Source organism: Mesoplodon bidens, assembly GCF_964165515.1.
Source record: "Mesoplodon bidens genome assembly, chromosome: 3".
Classification (NCBI taxonomy): domain Eukaryota; kingdom Metazoa; phylum Chordata; class Mammalia; order Artiodactyla; family Ziphiidae; genus Mesoplodon; species Mesoplodon bidens.
In genome coordinates this window covers 53,414,077-53,428,859 of record NC_138178.1, presented here as the reverse complement: position 1 = coordinate 53,428,859, position 14,783 = coordinate 53,414,077, and the positions used below count along the sequence as shown (strand labels likewise).

Below are 14,783 nucleotides of genomic sequence, written 5' to 3'. Positions count from 1 at the left end.
AATGGTGTGTTAGTTTCTGCTTCATAACAAAGTGAATCAGCTTTCCATAGGTTAGGTTGTTTATTTGAGATTTTTCTTGTTTCTTGAGGTAGGATTGTATTGCTGTAAACTTCCTCTTAGAACTGCTTTTGTGGCATCCAGTAGGTGTTGGGCCGTCGTGTTTTCATTGTCATTTGTTTCTAGGTATTTTTTGATGTCCTCTTTGATTGCTTCAGTTATCTCTTGGTTATTTAGCAGCGTATTGTTTAGCCTCCATGTGTTTGTATTTTTTTTTACAGTTTTTTTCCTGTAACTGATATCTAGTCTTGTAGTGTTGTGGTTGGAAAAGACACTTGATATGATTTCATTTCTTCTTCAATTTACCAAGGCTTGATTTGTGACCCAAGATATGATCTACCCTGGAGAATGTTCCATGAGCACTTTAGAAGAACAGTATTCTGTTGTTTTTGGATGGAATGCCCTATAAATATCAATTAAGTCCATCTTGTTTAATGTGTCATTTAAAGCTTGTGTTTCCTTATTTATTTTCATTTTGGATGATATGTCCATTGGTGAAATGTGATGTTAAAGTCCCCTACTATTATTGTGTTGCACTCGATTTCCCCTTTTGTGGCTGTTAGCATTTGCCTTGTGTATTGAGCTGCTCCTATATTGGGTGCATAAATATTTACAATTGTTATATCTTCTTCTTGGATTGATCCCTTGATCATTATGTAGTGTCCTTCTTTGTCTCTTGTAGTAGTTTTTATTTAAAGTCTATTTTGTCTGATATGAGAATTGCTACTCCAGCTTTCATTTGATTTCCATTTGCATGGAATATCTTTTTCCATCCCCTCCCTTTCGGTCTGTATGTGTCCCTAGGTCTGAAGTGGGTCTCTTGTAGACAGCATATATATGGGTCTTGTTTTGTATCCATTCAGTCAGTCTGTGTCTTTTGTTTGGAGCATTTAATCCATTTACATTTAAGGTAATTATCCATATGTATGTTCCTATTACCATTTTCTTAATTGTTTTGGGTTTGTTACTGTAAGTCTTCTCCTTCTCTTGTGTTTCCTGCCTAGAGACGTTCCTTTAGCATTTGTTGTAGAGCTGGTTTGGTGGTGCTGAATTCTCTTTAACTTTTGCTTATCTGTAACTTTTAATTTCTCTGTTGAATCTGAATGAGCTCCTTGCTGGGTAGAGGAATCTTGGTTGTAGGTTTTTCCCTTCATCACTTTAAATAGGTCCTGCCACTCCTTTCTGTCTTGCAGAGTTTCTGCTGAAAGATCAGCTGTTAACCTTATGGGGATTCCCTTGTATGTTAATTGTTGGTTTTCCCTTGCAGCTTTTAATATTTTTTCTTTGAATTTAATTTTTGTTTGTTTGAGTAATATGTGTCTTGGCATGTTTCTCCTTGGATTTATCCTGTATGGGACTCACTGCGCTTCCTGGATTTGATTGACTATTTCCTTTCCCATGGTGGGGAAGTTTTCAACTATAATCTGTTCAAATATTTTCTCAGACCCTTTCTTTTTCTCTTCTTTTTTTGGGACCCCTATAATTCAAATGTTGGTGTGTTTAATGTTGTCCCAGAGGTCTCTGAGGCTGTCCTCAATTCTTTTCATTCTTTTTTCTTTATTCTGCTCTGCGGTAGTTATTTCCACTCTTTTATCTTCCAGGTCACTTATCCGTTCTTCTGCCTTAGTTATTCTGCTATTGATTCCTTCTAGAGAATTTTTAATTTCATTTATTGTGTTGTTCATCATTGTTTGTTTGCTGCTCAGTTCTTCTAGGCTTCCTTGTTAAACGTTTCTTGTATTTTCTGCATTCTATTTCCAAGATTCTGGATCATCTTTACTATCGTTACTCTGAATTCTTTTTCAGGTAGACTGCCTATTTCCTCTGCATTTGTTTGGTCTGGTGGGTTTTTACTTTGCTCCTTCATCTGCTGCATATTTCTCTGTCTTCTCTTTTTGTTTAACTTACTGTGTTTGGGGTCTCCTTTTCGCAGGCTGCAGGTTCATGTTTCCCGTTGTTTTTGGTGTCTGCCCTCAGTGGGTGAGGTTGGTTCAGTGGCTTGTGTAGGCTTCCTGGTGGAGGGGACTGGTGCCTGTGTTCTGGAGGATGAGGCTGGATCTTGTCTTTCTGTTGGACAGGACCACGTCCAGTGGTGTGTTTTGGTGTGTCTGTGAACATAGTATGATTTTAGGCAGCATTTCTGCTAATGGGTGGGGTTGTGTTCCTGTCTTTCTAGTTGTTTGGCATGGGGAGTCCAGCACTGGAACTTGCTGGCCATTAGGTGGAGCTGGGTCTTAGCGTTCAACTGGAGATCTCTGGGAGAGCTCTCGCTGATTGATATTACGTGGGGCCGGGAGGTCTCTGGTGGTCCAGTGTCCTGAACTCAGCTTTCCCACCTCAGAGGCTCAGGTCTGATACCAGGCTGGAGCACCAAGACCCTGTCAGCCACACTGCTCAAAAGCAAAGGGAGAAAAAGAAATAATAATAATAATAATAATAATAATTTTCTTAAATTATTAAAATAAAAAAATAATAACTTAAAAAAGAAGAGAGCAGGGCTTCCCTGGTGGCGCAGTGGTTGAGAGTCCGCCTGCCAATGCAGGGGACACGGGTTCGTGCCCCAGTCTGGGAAGATCCCACATGCTGCGGAGCGGCTGGGCCCGTGAGCCATGGCCGCTGAGCCTGCGCGTCCGGAGCCTGTGCTCCGCAATGGGAGAGGCCACAACAGTGAGAGGCCCACATACTGAAAAAAAAAAAAAAAAAAAAAAAAGAAGAGAGCAACCAAACCAATAAGCAAATCCACCAATGATAACAAGCACTGAAAACTGTACTAAGATAAACATAAAAATCAGAATCCAGTCAGTCGCAGACAGCAAACCCCAAGTCTACAGTTGTTCCCAAAGTGCACTGCCTAAATTTTGGGATGATTCTTTGTCTATTCAGGTACTCCCCAGATGCAGGGTACATCAAGTTGATTGTGGAGATTTAATCCGCTGCTCCTGAGGCTGCTGGGAGAAATTTCCCTTTCTCTTCTTTGTTCGCACAGCTCCTGGCGTTCAGTTTTGGTTTTGGCCCCGCCTCTGCATGTAGGTTGCTGAGGGCATCTGTTCCCACCCAGACAGGAGGGGGTTAAAGCAGCAGCTGATTAGCCCGCTCTTCCTCATGCAGGCTGGGGGGAGGGAGGGGTACAGTAGTTATAATTGGAATGTGGGGCGAGCCTGCGGCAGCAGAGGCCAACATGATATTGCAACAACCTGAGGTATGCCATGTGTTCTCCCAGGGAAGTTGTCCCTGGATCACAGGATCCTGGCAGTGGCGGGCTGCCTGGTTCCCGGCATGGGAGGTGTGACCTGTGCTTGCACACAGGTTTCTTGGTGGCTGCAGCAGCAGCGTTAGTGTTTCATGCCCGTCTCTGGGGTCTGAGCTGATAGCTGCGGCTCGCACCCGTCTCTGGAGCTCGTTTAGGTGGTGCTTCTGTGGGCAGACAGGGAAGGAATCCCCTCTCCTCGCACACCCCGAAACAATGGTCTCTTGCCTCTTCAGCAGCTCCAGACTTTTTCCCGGACTTCCTCCTGGGTAGCTGTGGCACACTAGCCCCCTTCAAGCTGTGTTCACGCAGCCAACCCCAGTCCTCTCCCTGGGATCTGACCTTCGAAGCCCGAGCCTCAGCTCCCAGCCCCCGCCTGCCCCGGCGGGTAAGCAAAGAAGCCTCTCGGGCTGGTGAGTGCTGGTCGGCACCGATCCTCTGTGCGGGAATCTCTCCGCTTTGACCTCTGCACCCCTGTTGCTGCGCTGTCCTCCACGGCTCCGAAGCTTCCCCCTCGCCCACCCACCCACCCTGGTCTCCACTAGTGAAGGGGCTTCCTAGCGTGTGGAAACTTTTCCTCCTTCACAGCTCCCTCCCCGAGCTGCAGGTCCCATCCCTATTCTTTTGTCTCTGTGTTTTCTTTTTTCTTTTGCCCTACCCAGGTATGTGGGGGGTTTCTTGGCTCTTGGGAAGTCTGAGGTCTTCTGCCAGCGTTCAGTAGGTGTTCTGTAGGAGTTGTTCCACATGTAGATGTATTTCTGGTGTATCTGTGGGGAGGAAGGTGATCTCCATGTCTTACTCCTCTGCTGTCTTGAAGGTCCCCCAGTATATATATATTTATAAATATATTTTAGCATCTTTTCCTGGTCATCTTTTTAGATTTATTCCAATTATAGATTCTAAAGTATTTGGCACTTCAGTAATGTTTAAGAGAACATTTTAGTTGTCATTTCTTTCTGACTGTATTTGAAAGTGTCTAGATACAGAAACTGTGATGGAGATAAAATGCCGGGGTAGATAGTGCAGGCCAGCACTTGATCTAACAACCCCTTTACCTAGTTAAGATTTATATAAACAAACATTTGAATATATAAATATAGATACAGTATAAAAGAGACATATAAATTGAAGAAAATTATCTAACTATAGAATATTTTAATTAGGAAGTATCCTTCTGAGCCCATTTGCCTCAAATATGTCATTTGTAGATGAGGAAGCTGCAGCCTAGAAAGATGACCTGCCCACACCTATACAACAAGTTCACGGGGGTGGTGGCTCCTGCAGATGACCTTGTACCTATGGGTGCTCAGAAATGGTTAGCTTTGAGTCTCCAATGTGTTCATGATAGTTGACAGTGCAAGTGTTTATAGTAAACAGAAATATTAAAAATCAAGTTTGGCACGATTGTGAAACTGCTCTTAAATTCTCATAATATTACCAAATTCTTTAAGACTCAGTTGTTAGTTAAGAACAGATAAATCATTCGCAAAAAGATTTTCTCAAAAAATGGCCTGGGAGAAGGGAGGGCTGCATTCTGGTCTTCATGCTGCTTGTAACTGACCATGTGATCTTGGGCTTCTCCTTTCCTATTTAAAAATAATTGATTATTTTTAAGGCCTCCTAAAAAAACCCATAAATATTGATTAAGCAAAATTGATCCTGATGTTTGCTGTCTTTCAGGATAACAGTAAATGGATTAATGGCATGGATGAACAAATTATGTCTTGGGCAACTTCCAGACCTGAGGTCAGTAAAGATAAAGATAACTATATGGTGGTTCTTAGTAAATCTTCTGGTTCTAAATGCTTGTGTGTTCGTGCCCTGGTGTCCCCCATAGAGGCTGGTACACACTTAGTACCCAGTACATGCTTGTTTGAATGAATTAATGAATCAAATTTTGACTTCATTGTGGTTTTCTAGGACTGGCACCTGGGAGGTAAATGTGATGTCTACCTGTGGGGTGCTGGCAGGCATGGACAGCTGGCAGAAGCTGGAAGAAATGTAATGGTACCTGCAGCAGCTCCCTCATTTTCACAGGCCCAACAGGTAACTAACAGGGTAAAGAAATGTAGAAGAAACTTGGGAACTGACAATTCTGATTCCCTTGCTGTCAGTAACTTACTGTAGGATAAAGTTTGTCCATTGCGTAGTCTATTGTGAGGAATCACCAAAGAAAGTCATGATATATATAGCTTGTATATAGCTTCTAAAGAAAAGTTTTTTAGAGTTTTTATCAGACTTAGGTTTTGTTAATAAGTTTCTAAATTTTTCTTGTTTTCACGTATCATGAATTAACATCATGATGCATTATGCCTGCCCAGTATATATTTATAGAAGTCAAGATATTGGTAATTATTAATTCTCTCTTTGGGGGCCATAAACTTACTGGGATCTTTAACCAGATTTCATTGACACTCCTCCCCTCTTCTAACAATCATGGTACTATATTTCTAAACCCTTCTTGAGACCACTGCTTTCTCTTCCATTTTTCTCTACCTCAGTAAGCCCCAGGATACACTATTCTTTCATGTGTATATCCCCTGCAATTTCTGCTTCTTGCTGGCCTCCAGCCAGTCTTTACTATTTTCCCATCAGCCTCTCCTTTTTCTTCTTTATCTATTTTGTTGTTAATGTTATTATTTAAACTTTGCACAATTGGCTGAAAGCCCTGTAGATAACATGTTTCTAAAGTGTCTTAAATCATCAGATGAGCCTCATACATCTCTTGGTTAAGTAAGAGGTTTTATAATAACCAAGGGCTTATAGGAACCCCATTGTTATGTCAACCTTCCCCTTTAATGAAAGGATAAAAGAACTGATAAAAGTATCCTAGGTATACATGGAATCATTTTAAATGTTTGCATGTTAAAGCTATATAATAAAAGATAATATATTTAATTATGTGTTTTTATACTAGGTTATATGTGGTCAGAATTGTACCTTTGTCATACAGGCCAATGGCACAGTGTTGGCCTGTGGGGAAGGAAGTTATGGCAGATTAGGACAAGGAAATTCAGATGACCTTCATGTGCTGACAGTTATTTCAGCCTTACAAGGTAAAATTATCCTCGGTTAAAAGCTGATCAGAAACTATCTGTAGGAATGTTTGCTTATTATGTTAGAACTCATCTCAAACCTTTGCTAGATAAAGTTATATAGGGTTTTCACTTATATTTAGATTCTCGTTTAGGCATGTACAACCTTAATTTTCCATATTTTGAGCTGTATTATTTTGCAAGTTACTTATCATAGCCATGCTAGAATTGCTGTGTTAATACACACTGAAGATTGTAAACAAATTCTTTAAAATTGCAAAACTGTAATTAGGCAACTATTAATAGCAGTAGTAATCATGCATGTGCTTCATTAATATTAAAAATCAATTTATATGGAAATGTGCATATGTACTATAGACTTTAAAGGGCATCCCCATCAGAGTTCTCTGTGACTTGGAGAAAGAAAACCTCTGGAAAAACCACTGCAGGGACCCCTGACTTGTTCCTAAAGTTAACTTTTACTGACTCTGAAGCCTACAAAGAGAGCAAATTGAGTTTTTTAAGTAAAAGCATACAAGTAACATGAGTTCAGAACAAATTCTTGAGTAGCTCTGAGTTCTCTTCCTTCAGATCTGTGTGTGAAGTGCACAACACTGGGGATGGGAGGGCTTGGTTCCTGTTCGGTTCTATTACATCCTGCCTCTGGTACTTTGCACAAGCTACTAAACCTCTTTGTGACTCAGTTTCCCCAGTTGTAAAAGTGGTGATGATAATATCTGCCTCATAGGATCTGTGTGAAAATAGAAAATGAGCGATCCATGTAAAGCATTTATAGGAGTGGCTAGAACATAATCTTTAGTGACTATGACTGCTCCTATCACCCTTCTCCTCTTCTTTGTCATCATCATTTTATGTGACTGTTCCCAGTTTTCTAGGTTATGGCTGCAAATCTGATTTAAAATTAAAGACATTGTTTATATTTCTGAAGTACTGTTGTGGTATTTTTTGATTCTGTGAGACTACTCTGTAGCAGCTTCAAGTAAAGAGGGGACTTAACATTCAGCGACTCTTGTTGGGTTTCTGCTTTGTTCCAGGCTTTGTGGTGACCCAGCTGGTGACTTCCTGTGGTTCTGATGGACACTCAATGGCCCTGACTGAAAGTGGTGAGGTCTTTAGCTGGGGAGATGGTGATTATGGCAAACTCGGCCATGGGAACAGCGACAGGCAGCGGCGGCCCAGGCAGATTGAGGCCTTACAGGGAGAAGAAGTGGTACAGGTCGGACAGAATATGGATACGTTTATCTTTTTTTTTTTTTTTTAATGTTTATTTATTTATTTATTTGGCTGCGCCGGGTCTTAGTTGTAGCATGCGGGACATAGTTGCACCTGGATAAGTTTATCTTTGAGTGTAAACATACTAGGTGTTGAGTTCTCAAGTTTAGGTAATGAAAAACAGTAGTAAAAATATATTACCCCATCATAAAAGATCCAGTGTTTTTGGTGGTTCAGAGTCATTCTGGAGCGTCTCAGGAGTTTGAATGGGCTTTGGTGTTAGAATGGACTCCTTTTTCCTGAGCCAGCTGGTTGACCCAGGCCAGGGTGCTTCAGGTCCTTGGAAAAAGCGTGGTTTAACTCCTGCCCCACAGTTCTTGATATAGTGAGAAATGGAAAGCTTTGCTTTCAACCTATCATTATCGTTACAGAGGTTGAGTTCATATACATTTTCTGGAAAATCAATTTGTGATCTAAAATAATATTGTAAAGTTACATAGCACCTTAGAGTTTACAAAGAATTTCCCTATTCATTAACTCATAGTCTAGGTCATCCCTGTGTAGCTGAAGAGTATCAGCACTTCCAAAGTATGCTGTTCAGCTTGGTCTTCCTGAGAATTTTGAGGTAGATCAGACTTGGGGGAGCAGGAGGGCCACTTGGGTGGATAGGACATACTGGTCTTGAAGATCCTGAGTTCACAGTGAAGTTTACTTAAAGATTATTACTGTATTAATAACCAAAAAGGACTGATTTCTTTCTTAGTATGCCCTCTTGTTAAAATTTTTGTTCTTGTTTGTTCTATTCATAGATGTCTTGTGGCTTCAAACATTCAGCAGTGGTAACATCAGATGGCAAACTGTTTACCTTTGGGAATGGTGACTACGGTCGTCTGGGTCTTGGAAACACTTCTAACAAAAAACTTCCAGAGAGAGTGACTGCACTGGAGGGGTATCAGATTGGACAGGCATGGAATAAATCAATAATACGTTCTATATGATCATAGTTTCTTGTTTCCCCTATGTGCACTTAGACATTGTCCTTTTAGGAAAACTAGAATCACCACTCGTACTTAACCTGATGCACATTTTGTTTGGCCTAATTGATAAACAAATGGAAGTCTTAATTCAGGATGTGAATATTTTAAAATCCTCTTCATAATACCACTTGATATGAAAGCTTTAAGCAATATAGTAACTCCTCTTCAGTATCCTGGAAATAGGTGGCTGAACTGCAGCATCATTGGCAGCTGCTGCTTTTAAGTAATAATTGTTCCTGACCTATACATTTTGAGACTCTCTCTTAACAAGAAGATGAGATAAAATATTTTTATCTTTTATCATTCCTTAGACTGTCTCCAGTGTGAATGAGTATTTTTTAATCATATGTACTTTTTCCTATCTTTTGTGCTCTCTGATTCAGAGTTAGCCACAGATATTTGAAGGATTTTACTTTGAAAAAGGTTGTTTTTTGTTTGTGTACATTAGGAATTTTTTTCTTCATGACACATTTTGGTCAACATATGTAAGGCCCTGAAACCAATAAAAATTTTTGGAAACACAGCCACTGAAGTCAAGACAGAGGGTCCCAGAAATGGGTGTTTTAGGTATTGTGATTTGCCTTACCACCCTGTTATTTCTCCAGGTGGCTTGTGGCTTAAACCATACTTTGGCAGTGTCAGCAGATGGCTCCATGGTGTGGGCTTTTGGAGATGGGGACTATGGAAAACTAGGCTTAGGAAATTCCACTGCAAAATCTTCACCTCAGGTCAGTATTGGCTTTAATCTAGAGATTCAGACAACATGGTTTTCTTCTATGTCAGTACCTCTTTTTAGCTGGAAGTAATTTACCTTTAACATTTTTGGTAATTCATAATGAAATTTAGAAGCTTCCTTTGCTTATTCTTAAATTTCCAGCATTCCAAATCTTATTTTAAATAAGTAATTTAAAATAAATTAATTAAAATAAGTAATTAATAAGCATTAATTACTAAACTGGATATAAAAATTCTGCAAGGACAAGCGTCTGTCTTTGTCATGGGCTGAGTAGTGTAGGACTACCTCCCATGTAGAGAAGAAATAAGTATAAACATATCTCCAGGGTGTCTTATGGAGGGAACCATGAACAATCTATTGTAACTCTCTGCTTGTAACTGCCATTTCAGCTTATTATTACCACTGAATTATACAGGTATGTGCATTTAAAAAGTAATAGGAAATCCAAGTCCATAAACAAATGATTTAGAGGCTTTATTCACATTATAGAAGGTTTCTTGGCTCTTCAGAAAACCTCCTGTGCAATCCTTTTTATGTGGATTTTTCTAACACGTTCAACAAGCAGCGTGATTTACAAGTATTCAATTTATATTCAACTCCAGATTCACTATCATATATAGTCTGTGACATCTTGATAGCTAGACTGGAGAATATTCAGCTAGGGATACAAAAAGGAAGGAAATCCTCTCTGGAGAACATATAAAGCAGTTATTGTCACCTCTGAAAGCAGAAAAAATCTAACTGGGAGCAGCCCATGGCTTTACATGGTCTTACAGTGTTCTTTAAACAGCCATAGGATTCTCTTTGGTTTCTGTTGCCCAGAGGAATGTTTCCACTTCACATGGGGTCCTGGGGATTTTAGTTAAACATCCCCTACCCTCTACAATACTCGCCCAAATTCAGGTAGTTTGCAGAACAGTATGAGAAAATAACATTTAGGAGTGTGGATATGGCTGAAAACAAGTAAGTGACTATTAGTATTTTTATTGGAAGATAATCCTTGAGTTTATACATGCCAGTAGGCAAATTCGAGTGTTTTTATTTTCCTTTTTAAATTATGTGCCTTACACTTTTATTTTGCAGAAAGTTGATGTCCTTTGTGGAATTGGAATAAAAAAGGTTGCGTGTGGAACTCAGTTTTCTGTTGCATTGACCAAAGATGGTCATGTGTATACCTTTGGTCAAGGTAGGGCATTTTCCAGGCATTAATTATATTGCTTATTTTGTGCACACATGTATTACAGAAACATTTGCCTTCCAGCTGTATAGAAAGTGCTTAAACTGGGTCATTTTTCATTCTGGGTGATGATTGGCCACACAACCTTCATTCACTAGCTACTTTTCTGCTCCACTTTCATGATACTTGTTGTAAGGACAAACTCTCCTCCCCATTGATGGCCCCTCGTGCCAGAGCCTTCCTTCTTGCCAGAAGAGTTCCTGCCAAAGCCCTTCTCTTCCTCTCTGCTGCCTCTGCCCTGCTACCACAAACACTGCCTTGACCACCAGAGCTCCTCTGGATCCTGCCTCACTTCCCAGCCCTTGCAGGGACTGGGGTCCAGGTCTTAGGAATTCACAGGCATTTGGGATTCAAATCTTGAGTAAGTTCAAAATCTAAGCATCCACAGTGGGATTCCGTGGCAATATATTCAGCTTTGTAAATGGAACTTCTTTGCAAGTTGTAGTGACTGAAGAATGTGTGAGGAAGAAGGAGGAAGAAGTGAGCTGTGATTGAAGTTTCTTGTCTTGAAAGAACATGGGCGCTGCTGAGGACAGGGAGTTGGTTCTGGTGAAAGAGATAAGGAGCTTAGTTTTAGTCATATTGAATTGGGGCCGTATACTCTAGACTACATGTATGGAGAAGTCTAGCAAGTTACTGGGGATTTGGATCTGGAACTCCAGAGAGATTGTTTATGGAGATGTAGGTTTGCATAATTCCTAATGGTGTAGTTAAAGCCATATTAATAGGCACTAGGAAACCCAGGGAGAGAATATGGCATGAAAAAAGTAGAGGGTAAAACTCTAGGGAATGTGAGTAAAGGGCAGGTGAGCATGGGAGAGCTGGCTTTGAAAGGAGTGGAGAGAGAGGTAGTTGGGGAGCCAGGACAGTGCAGAGTCTCTGAGGGGCAGAAGGAGCTGAGGCCACATTATCAGAAGGTAAAGTGGAGCTCCATGGGCTAGAGCTGGAGAAGAGGCTGCTGCAGTGTAGGCAGTTAGGAGTTATTCATGGCTTTTGAGAGTACAGTTTCAGTGCAGTGGTGAGAGTGCAAGTTAGGCTGCAGAAGGTGGCCAAGCCAAACAGGCCTACCGCATGTGAAGCAACAGGGACTGGCCTGCACTTTGTAGAAGTTTGGCAGCAAAGATAAGGGGAGAAGTTGGCTGGAAATCTGAGGATAGGACAGGTTGCATGATGTCTTTTCTTAGAATGCAAGAACTTTAGGGCCTCTGTGAATTATGTGCCAGTCCTCTCAAGTATGAGGATACTAGAGGTGCCTTTGGTTTGAAATAAGCTACTAATTTTAAATTAAATTTTATTTATTTTTATGAAAAAGGAAATTGTGACATTTTGCAAAGAAACAGTTTTAAACTTAATTCACTCAGAATCCGGTATACCTTACTGGCAAAGCAGCTTTTGCCCCAATGAGTTATGTAGCTTTTGCCCCAATGAGTTATGTATGTCATTGCCATACCACCATAGACATTAAATGACTCATCAGGAAATATAAAAGGACTGTGGTGTGCCATCCATAAATGTCCTCTTGCTATTTTTTCAGATCGCTTGATAGGCTTGCCAGAAGGGCGTGCTCGCAATCACAATCGACCACAGCAAATCCCTGTCCTAGCTGGAGTGGTCATCGAAGATGTGGCAGTTGGAGCTGAACACACACTTGCTTTGGCATCAACTGGAGATGTGTATGCCTGGGGGAGCAATTCAGAGGGGCAGGTAAATATTTATCTCGCTTGCTGCTCTGTCATGTTCTAGAAATCTGACAACATTCTTCATTTGGCAAAGGGATAAGCTAGAAACTCGGAATATCTACACAAGACCTCAAACACGTCACTTTGCTATGGGGCTGATTATCTGGAGTCCAGTTGTGCATCTCTGTCTCTTGATTATGGTCTAGTAAGTGTTATATCATGGTTTAAAAAAAATCTGCAGTACAGTAAAGTGGTTAAGGGGATTAGCTGAATATATATGTGTGTCTGCACACACTGAGAAGTGCCTAGCACATAGTAAACAGCACTTTATAAGTATTCAATATTTGCTACTATCACGATTAATCATCATTTTCACTACAGTAATAAAAGAGGTTAGGTACTAGGAGCATCAGTTGATCTGGAAAATGGAAAGGATGAAACAACAATACCTCTCTCTATATAGATATAGATAGATAGATTTTTTTTTTTTTTTTTTTTTTTTTGCGGTACGTGGGCCTCTCACTGTTGTGGCCCCTCCCGTTGCGGAGCACAGGCTCTGGACGCGCAGGCTCAGCGGCCATGGCTCACGGGCCCAGCCGCTCCGCGGCATGTGGGATCTTCTCGGACCCGGGCACGAACCCGTGTCCCCCGCATCGGCAGGCGGACTCTCAACCACTGAGCGCCACCAGGGAAGCCCAATACTTCTATATTTTATAATATGACAGTGTACAAAGTATGTTTGTGTTTGTTCAGGAAGTCTTGTCACTCCCATTACGTAGAGTAGTAAACTGAGCCTCTGAGAGGCTGAGAAAAGACTCAAGAGGTTGATGTGTTCAGCCTATCCTGTATGTGGAGAAGGGACACACTTCGGTGGGGCAGGTCTGAGAGGCCTGCTACTACAGTGGCTTTCAGCTCCACATGCGAACGACATCTCCTTCCTCTGTAAATCCTCTCTACATCTAGCTGCCCCTAGAGCCAATGACCCTCAAGTTCAAGGTCCAGTATTACTCACAGTAGCTCTGTGGTGTCCTCATCACTATATTAACAGATGGGGAAGCTGCTCAACACTGTGGTTGCACATTATCTTAATGAGAAGAGAGTTGATGTTGAGACACCTTTGGAAGGTCCCTGGCAGGGCCTTGCCATGATCCTGCCTGCTGATGTTGAGGTGCTCAGCCACTGAAACACTGCGTGTCCTAGTCAGACCCCAAGAACAGAGATCCGGAGTTGAGAATCTGCTTCTGTGTATGTTTTTATAATTGTTTCTTTACTGTCACACAGGCAGTCCATGTTAAAAGTCAAGAAATCAGTGTGTTCTAAGTAAAAGCTCTATAGATCATTCTGGTTTTTGTTTTTTTTTAACTTGCAAGAATTTATTTCCTCTCTAGAAGTGGAGTTCAAAGATGTTTTCAGTCATTAAGACTCGTCTGCTAGATTTGGAATGGCCTTGTTACAGCTTAGTTTTTAGGAGATAGTATAAGCTCTGAGGATCATTCTGATAGAGAAAATCAGAATTAATTTCATTATTTTGATGCCATTGCTTGGTACAGATAGTAACTTATTTATATCTGCTACCATCCAAGACAAATTTTATCATCGTGACTTCCTCTCTTCCTCTTCCTAATTGAATCTCTGTGTATTTGTAATTTATTTCCAGCTTGGCTTAGGCCACACCAACCACGTTCGAGAACCAACCCTGGTAACAGTTCTGCAAGGAAAAAACGTTCGGCAGATCTCGGCCGGTCGCTGCCACAGTGCTGCGTGGACAGCGCCACCTGTCCCACCAAGAGCACCAGGTGAGGGATGAAATATCCATGCTTCTGCAGCCTCTCTTTCAGCAGTCCCCAGCTGCACTGTTTGCTTGCCAGCTTCACACTGCATCCAGGCACCATTCTGAAACCATCAAACCTTCCCCCACACAACCAAAGCATTCTTTGTACTACAGTACTGCAAATACTTTGAGAGCAGGCAGTTCTCCTGCAGACTTGATTACATAGCAGTCCCTCTCTGCTCCCCAAAAGAAAAAAATGTATCACTTAGGCAAGCAAAATTTATAATTTTGGAATAGCAATAAAGTATTTTTTATATATAGTAGTGATGAACTGTAGCTTTCTAAGCCATGCTGTTAAAGAATAAAGATGAAAAGCCCAGAGACCACTTGTCAAATTCTTCACCCTAGTCAGCCATTTGAAACATGATGTTGTCTATACACTGGCACAGCAGAAAAACAAAAAAAATTGTTGCCATTTTACTCCAGTGTATATAGCAGGACTGATGGGCTGTTTCTACCTTTTGTATGTTTTGCTTTTAATTTATTATGAAATCCTCATAGGTCTACAAAAAGATATAAAGAAAATAAAATGCATATTTGTGTACCTAACACCCTACCGTGTACTCTACCTGATCGGATCCATCTTCTGTTCCCCACAAATGTAACCATTGCCTTAAGTATGATACTTATCCTTATGCATTTCTTCATATTTGGTCTATTTCTTCCCCAGGCCCTCAAGTCCTTTCTAAAA

At 41.0% G+C, this 14,783-nt stretch overlaps 1 protein-coding gene across 1 annotated transcript in view; it reads left to right on the top strand.

Moving 5' to 3' along the window:
- HERC1 (HECT and RLD domain containing E3 ubiquitin protein ligase family member 1) overlaps positions 1-14,783 on the top strand; it is a 211,730-nt gene that overhangs the window by 183,876 nt on the left and 13,071 nt on the right. Inside the window, exons 62-70 of the mRNA XM_081228054.1 lie at positions 4,985-5,050; positions 5,225-5,350; positions 6,222-6,360; positions 7,395-7,576; positions 8,382-8,537; positions 9,215-9,337; positions 10,429-10,531; positions 12,117-12,286; positions 13,919-14,057. Coding sequence (XP_081084180.1) covers positions 4,985-5,050; positions 5,225-5,350; positions 6,222-6,360; positions 7,395-7,576; positions 8,382-8,537; positions 9,215-9,337; positions 10,429-10,531; positions 12,117-12,286; positions 13,919-14,057 — 1,204 coding nt within the window. The remainder of the gene's footprint in view (positions 1-4,984; positions 5,051-5,224; positions 5,351-6,221; positions 6,361-7,394; positions 7,577-8,381; positions 8,538-9,214; positions 9,338-10,428; positions 10,532-12,116; positions 12,287-13,918; positions 14,058-14,783) is intronic.